Raw genomic sequence first — 7,434 nt, 5'->3', positions numbered from 1 at the left:
ATCGCAAATGTATATTTACATTATTTATAATTTCAGTACTTTTCTACTTAATGGCTTTTGGCGTAATTGTAAATTCTTAACCATGTCCGTTTTTTCTAGACAAATGTTGTCAAGAACAGGCTTCACAGTTAGATTGATAACCATACTAGACAATTTATCCTTGTGCAAGGGGCAACAAAATAACGAATTTTCCTTCAAATGAGGATATAAGCACTGAAATGCTTGATATAATGGCATTTCATATTTTAAAAAAGGTGAAATTTCTTGCACAATGTCAGCTATTCTCTTAATGATTCCAACAAAAGTTTCGTTTGGATACGTTAGACCTCCACGATCTTGCAAGAATATCAAACGGAGTAAAGGCCCTGGAAGTGTTGTGGAAACTAATGGTGATACACACACGTCACACTTTAATTTGTCATTCAGTTTCTTAATGATGTAACCTGCTAGGAACGCTACTGACGCAGAATATATTGTATTGTTAGCAGGCATGTTTGTCTTCAAATTTTGAATTTTCATTCTTAACTGAAAAGGTAATACCATATCTTCTATATGTTGTTCTACTACCTCTCTTGTCTTTGATGGGGCTGTACTCACAAAACTGATAGTTTCAGAAATATTTGCCGATGTGGAAGCCTTAACAATGCCACAACGTAATATTTGACGTAGGGCGTACTCCGCCGCCCTTGCGTCTGTTGCATCATTAGACCCTCCTCTCAGGCGTACATGGGAAAACATAGCTTCAACAGCATCTGAACTGAATCCCCTTGTTAAAACGTAGTAAAATCCAACTTGTTTCAGCAAGAATTTTATACAAAGGCATGTACTCTTGGCGGTGAATTTTAAGGCCTCTGCTGTTTCTTCTGATAAACCAGACAATCTGTCTCTTGAAGAATTGCTTTGCACATCGTCGATGTAATTAGGAAGTGTTACATTTAACCACTCTAACCTTTGGTCTGATACATCTGCATAAGGTGCAACCGTGCTGTCTCGTGAACGGATATAATACGTTCTACTAGACACGTTGTGGATTTGGAAAAACTTATACATGTTTTCCAGATAACTAATAGTGGCGTCGACGTTGCAAAACCTCGGATCACCTGCTTCCTTCAAAAACTTCAAAGATGCCGTGACTGATGGTGAAAATATTTGAATGGCTCGCAGCACATTCATTTTTTCGAAATTCGAAGGGTACAAATGCTTCCTGGTTAGGTACCTTACAGGTTTAACAGGCAAATCTTTTTGTAAATCGTACAATTTTTTCAAATATGTAGATGAAATAACACCTTCGGAAGAGGACATTTCCCTGTCTAAAAATAAACTCCTCGCATTCTTCACTGCGTGACAGTAATCGTAGCTCAAAAACAAAGGTATTGATGGCAGAACAAGGTGAGAAATATAATTCTGAAGAGATCCATTTCCCAACTTTTTAAAAAGTGCAGTATTTGCCGAAAAGTTATCCGTCACCAGTCTCAACACAATAAATCCACTTTCACTCAAAAGTTGTAAAACCGAAATAGTAATCGCATGAAAATCATTTGTGGATAAAGTTTTATGAAAAAAATATCCCGCTGGAATGGTATATTTCGTCGACAACCCATGGACAACGTAACACAACATCTTATTTGCGATTTGGGGACGTTGGCCTATTTCGTGGGAACCACAAGTATCCAAGCCATAAATATGATCATCAGTTCTACTATACTGGATTCTTTCTTTGACTGACATATCGTCAACTATTAAAGAACACACTCTTTCAACCGGTACTCTAAAATTTTGGACTTCAGCCTCCAAACGTTGTTTTATTAAGACATTTTGGCCTTTGTATTCACCAAGAAACCTTGATAAAGTACTTTTCGAAGGAACTTTAAACAAATTCGTGTGACAGAATCGGTAACCTTTCGGAGAGCAAAATCTCCATATAATTGACATTCTTATGGTTTGCTCAGACCGTCTCGGTTTCTGCTTAAAGTGGTTTTTTAATAAATCCAACAGAAATGCCGCCTTTTCATCACCAGCTTCTGCATTTCTTACTAATTTAGTGATAAGCTCTACATTTGGAGAGTTTTCGCTTTTCTGTTGCTTCAAATCTTCAATTTTTGACAAACATTGATGGTATTTTTGTGTGGTTCTTTTCAATTTTTGAGTTAACACTTTACAGTGGTACCGCAGATTTTGAAGTTCTTTTAAAGAAATTAAATCAGCTTGTACATATTTTTCAAATCTGCAAGGCAGGACAGGAAATTCAGGTTCTGGAGATGTTTCAACCTTTAAGCAATATAATTTCGAATTTTGTAAAATAATATAATAATAATTTTACATCAACAGTGGGTACAGCTTCTTTATTCAGCCGGTATCTCCTGTTGACAAATTTGAGACAGCCTTCTTCAAAGTGATTTTTACAGATTACCGAGTAATCATTAATATTTGTTACGTCTAAATTAAGGAAGAATATGTGAATTTTTACATTGATATTCAATATTCAAATTTACCACAAACTTTATTAATGACGTCTAACCATTTGGCTCTTAAAGTATGTTCCGCTGGAAACTGAAACAGCGGAATGTCCGTACTACCACAAATAAAGCACTTTTTAACCATTTTCTTTAATAATGAAAGAGTTTAATCAAATATTTAAATTGACAATTCGTGGATTTGAATTTGACAGTGTTTGACAGTTCTCCGATAGATGACGCCAAATAGAGGGCGGTCATGGCATGCTTTTTAGGAACAACTTTTAGAAAAAATGGGACGGCCGTATTTAGTTGATGGAGCTGGCCGTGCTTTTTAAATTGGGTGGCGACATCTAGGAATAGTTTAGGCAACGACCATCCATGACGGCTTAAAATTCGGGTCAGAAAGAACAAAGGCGCCGACACGAGCTGTCCCTACTGATTGTTATCTATGCTGTGGAATTACTTCTGAAAATTATTTTTACGCAACCCAAAATACAAATACCATGTACCATTTGATACTAACTGAATTTAAAATGAAATGTTGAATCCATGATTGCTTTGAGTTTGGCAATCTCATTTTGACAATTGTGGAAAAGGAGGTTACGCGAGTGTCCGTGGTGGTACCGCAGCCAGTCGGAAATCTCCTCCGGCGCCGCTAATAAATTTGTCAGTGTGCCTCTTGATCTTTTGCAACCGATTAATCACGAGAAAATTATTTCTAAAAATTTCTTTTACGGCATTTTATTCAAAGGTTACAACACAAATTCAAACAAGTAAGTAAATAATTTAACTACTAATCTGTTGAAAATGTTGGGCATTTTGGGGGGATGCTACGGCTTTTTTGTAAATGGATGGCCGAAGAAGTCCAGAGGTTGCAGATTTGCACTTCGAAGAGGCTCTAGGTGACGCAGAGATGGCGAATTAACACATGCACATTAGCGGCGAACAACATTGGTAGAGCACTTACGGCTTCAGTATAGCCCAGATTGATCTGAATGTATGTCGTCGATCCAATGGGGCTCTAGAGGCGAGTCAACGATGAAAAAAAAATGTTAAAAATTAATTAACGTCAAAGTGACACTGCCAAACTCAAAGCAATCATGGATTAGGCATTTCATTTTAAATTTAGATAATATCAAGTGGTACAGGGTATTAGTATTTTGGGTTGCGTAAAAATAATTTTCAGAAGTAATTCTCTGGTGACTAACCCTGTATATACTGTGTCTGTAGTGTCGTTGACCTGTAGGCAGGCAACCCATAATACGCAATGTAAGGGTTAGATTTGTTATGTCGTTGACCTGTAGGCAGGCAACCCACAATACACAATGTAAGGGTTGAATCTGTAGTTTGTTCGTCCAAAGTTGGAATACGCGAGTGTCGTGTGGTCACCTAATTATAATATACACATAAGATCAATTGAGAAAGTGCAACGTCGTTTTGCTAAATCTGCATTATTTTTGATGGACGGTGTTTATCCACCTCGAGGTTACCCAGAAGATTTACTTCTTAAACGTATAAACCTCCCATTTCTGTCTTGCAGGCGATCGTATTTTTCTGTAATTTTCTTATTTAAATTAATTCACTACCTAATCGATAGTCCAGAGCTACTAAATAATATAAACTTTGCAGTTCCAGCATTTAATAAAAGGCTTCATAATATTTTCTTTATATCAAAGTTCAAAACGAACATTCTATCTAACTCTCCTATCTATCGAATGATTACAAATTACGAAAATATTGAACACGCTGTAGATATTTTTAGATTAAATTCCTTCAATAGGATTCGTGAACACTTCTTGCTGTGTTAGTTACATTGAATTCTTTCACCAATTTTCTTGTTTGTTTGTTAATATTCATTACTTCTAACCTTGCCCTGTAAATGGAATTTTCTCCGTTGGGCAATTTAATTAAATAATAATTAAATAATAATAATAATAACTCTTTACAAGCCAAAATACTTAAAAAACGAAAGCCTCTAACGCAATATAAAAACTTGAAGATTTTTGTACTGCGAACAAGTAGATATGCCGCACAAGTCTTTCTAGTGCTATCGTAGGATGACATTTGAAGTGTCTTTAATTCACTCCTTATTGAACACCAAAATATAATAAAATTTTTTATTTACGAAAAGTACAAGTGCATAACACTTATGCATATTTCATAGATCAAAAAGTGATCGGTAAATAATACTGTGTAAAAGTGTTAAAATTCAAACTCCTCTTGTATTCCAAACTGCTACCGCATACCAGACGCCTTCAGTTCCATCAGAGTACTCTGACTTATGATCCCATGCGACTGGCTGTAACTATTAAAAGTCGAATACCCACTCTTCACATTCGAAAACCTCTTCCTCCCGTTCTCCCTCAGCTGTTGCTTCTCGTTCACATGCACCCTGCTACCATTCATCCCCTTAGAAAACTGCAGATTCTGCTTAGCAGCCACCTTGGAGTCGGATTTGATTATGGCCACCACGTGGTTAGGCCTGCTGTAGTTAATTTTGGGCTCCGATTGCGTTCCAGAAGATTTTGGGTCCTTGAGCTGGGACGGTTTGACGTAGTTTCTAGTAATTCTAGGCGGAAGTTCCGGTGTTAGAGTTTTCGTCTTACAAGTACCTTTGCTACTTCTACCGTGATGGGTCGACATGATTTCGTAGAGTTTGTTTCGGTAGTCTTCTACTGATAAGCGAACGTTGTCTTTGAATGGTATAACAATATCACGCGCTAAAACGATTTCTTGATCTGGATCATGAAACGCTGACACGTAATCATGCTCCAGAGCTTCCTCAGCAGTCAGTCTTTTGTTAGGGTTGAAAATCAGCAACTTGTTGATGAGAGAGATGACTGATTTGCAAGCGTTTTTTCCTAGGAGGGTGTGGAGAGGGATTTTTTCCACAGAAGAGGCGTTTTTGATCATGGATGTGCCTACTCCTGATACACAAACCGCGTTGATGTCTACAATAAAGTAAATATTGATATAGTTTGCTTGAAAGTTGAGTGAGTAAGTACCTTCTTGCGATGGTGTAGAAATAGTCGCCATGATCTTCTCCACTTGATTTACCGTTGAAGATCCGGGAAAAACGGGTTTCCCGGCTGTTATTTCCGCTAAAATACAGCCCAAGCTCCACATGTCGATGCCTTTGGTGTATCGTCTATTCGCTATGAGGATTTCAGGTGCTCGGTACCACCGTGTTGCTACGTAGTCGGTTAATGTTGGATCAGTCTCACTAAAGGTACCATCGGAACTTTGACTTAAGGAACGTGCGAGACCAAAATCGGCGATCTTGCATCTATGGAAGGACTAGATTATTACAAGTTTGGCTAGATGTAGAGGCAGTACCTGCACATGATATCTAGAAGGACATTGCTTGGTTTTAAATCTCTGTGAATCACGTTTCCTGAATGGATGTATTTCACGGCTTTGAAGAGTTGGTACATTATGTACTTTTTGTGGATGTCTTTGAGGATTCCTTTTTTAATTACGTTGTGTAGATCTGTTTCCATGTATTCAAAACCGAGGTAAATGTCGTTGTTGTTGGCAGCTCTAAAAAACGAAAAGGTTACTACTAGAATTAAGACGAGGGATTAAGGCACTCCAGGTATCAGTGGAACAAAATATCGCCGTGGACCCTTTTATTTAGACTGGATGTGTTATTAAGATTCAAGTAATATCATCTTTTTCATATTACTATTAACTATTTATTATGTACAGATTTATAGTCAGTTATGTATTCCAAAGCGGCTAAAACTTATTCTTTGGTTCAAAAAATTAGAAAAAGAAATTCAAAATAAATTGTTATTTAAATATAATAAAAAAAATTGCAACAATGCACCCCTGAAAGATCAAAAGTCTCGTTTAAGGTAATCCGTGACCATAAACTTGTCTAACTGTTGCATGTATAATGAAAATAAACGTCAAAATAATTACTGTTATGTTCAGTGGAAAACAACTATTGATCAATCCATTAATGGCATGTTACGATATCGTCATAAACCAGCCCCTTGTGGTTGTCTACCGATTTCTCCGTCCCCCTAACCCACTTTTATCGACAAAATAACGAAATTTATGGTGTTCCACTTGAAAAGAGCTTAATTAATTTAAAACATGTGCATGATAATCACAATTTAAAGTTCACAGCAACCTAAGAAATCTGGCGGGAAATCTACAACCAAGCGCACTTTTTGCAATAAAAGACGAAAGTGCACTTTTAACACTCACCTGTGTATGCTAAACAGTTTAACAATATTCGGATGGTTCTTCAGCGACTGCAGAAACATAATTTCTCTGAACGTCCTTTGAGCGTCCGTCTGATTACGAAAGGCATCAAAAATTTTCTTCACAGCCACAACGTCTTTAGTCCTCCTATCTATAGCTTTCCATACAATACCATACGCCCCTTTGCCCAGCCTCTTCTGGATGTCGAAGCGCTTCGAAATGTGTTCGTCAATTTCGAAAATTTTTTCCTTCGGTTGTGGCATCGTCCCGAGTTAAGAAATTTTTGGTAATTACTGTTTAGAAGTGAAGTAAAACATCATTTTGAATCGATGTTACAAAAACGTCACGGTGACGTTTAATATTTAGGTGACATGTAAATGTTTTATTTGTCGATGATAGCCTTGATCTAAATTAATAACTAATAATAAGAGGTTAGTGAAACGAGTCTGACCAAATTGTAGTTAAAGTAGGCACGAAAAATCGAACAACGTGGACCGAACTGGACACATAAAAATCACAGAATGTTTTGTCAATTAAATACGAAATAAAATATAAAATCGGTTTGTTTATTCGTCACATTTTACTAGTAATCGTCGCTATGACAACAATCAATCGTGCGCTTCGGGGAATTTATTACCCATGAGTTTTAAATTTGAATCACGTGGCGACACCTACACTAATTTCTTTCAAAATGTGGCGTACAGCGCCATCTATATCACTAAGTTGTTGTAGCGAACACAAGATGCCGCACACAAGTATTGCTTCT

At 37.0% G+C, this 7,434-nt stretch overlaps 1 protein-coding gene across 1 annotated transcript; it reads right to left on the bottom strand.

Moving 5' to 3' along the window:
- Positions 1-4,619: 4,619 nt before the first annotated feature.
- On the bottom strand, positions 4,620-7,217 carry LOC135124077 (mitogen-activated protein kinase 15). Its single transcript, XM_064048941.1, has 4 exons — positions 6,672-7,217; positions 5,793-5,996; positions 5,462-5,742; positions 4,620-5,407 (listed from the first exon to the last, which is right to left on the bottom strand). Exons 1-4 carry the CDS (start codon positions 6,929-6,931, stop codon positions 4,692-4,694), a joined length of 1,461 nt encoding a protein of 486 aa, XP_063905011.1. The 5' UTR covers positions 6,932-7,217; the 3' UTR covers positions 4,620-4,691.
- Positions 7,218-7,434: the final 217 nt, after the last annotated feature.

The sequence above is a fragment of the Zophobas morio genome, unplaced genomic scaffold (assembly GCF_036711695.1).
Source record: "Zophobas morio isolate AGI-343-1 ecotype UQ-CSIRO unplaced genomic scaffold, CSIRO_AGI_Zmor_V1 ptg000007l, whole genome shotgun sequence".
NCBI classification, from domain to species: Eukaryota; Metazoa; Arthropoda; class Insecta; order Coleoptera; family Tenebrionidae; genus Zophobas; species Zophobas morio.
The sequence above is the reverse complement of the archived record's forward strand: the minus strand, read 5'-3'. Positions and strand labels throughout refer to the sequence as shown.

What these genes read in the sequence shown, in the direction of transcription:
- LOC135124077 (XM_064048941.1), bottom strand. Translation starts at nt 6,931, where the DNA reads ATGCCACAACCGAAGGAAAAAATTTTCGAAATTGACGAACACATTTCG. An exon ending in AAACTGTTTAGCATACACAG is followed by an intron (nt 5,997 to 6,671) that starts GTGAGTGTTAAA and finishes TTCGTTTTTTAG; the next exon opens with AGCTGCCAACAACAACGACA. An exon ending in TTCTACACCATCGCAAGAAG is followed by an intron (nt 5,408 to 5,461) that starts GTACTTACTCAC and finishes ACTTTATTGTAG; the next exon opens with ACATCAACGCGGTTTGTGTA.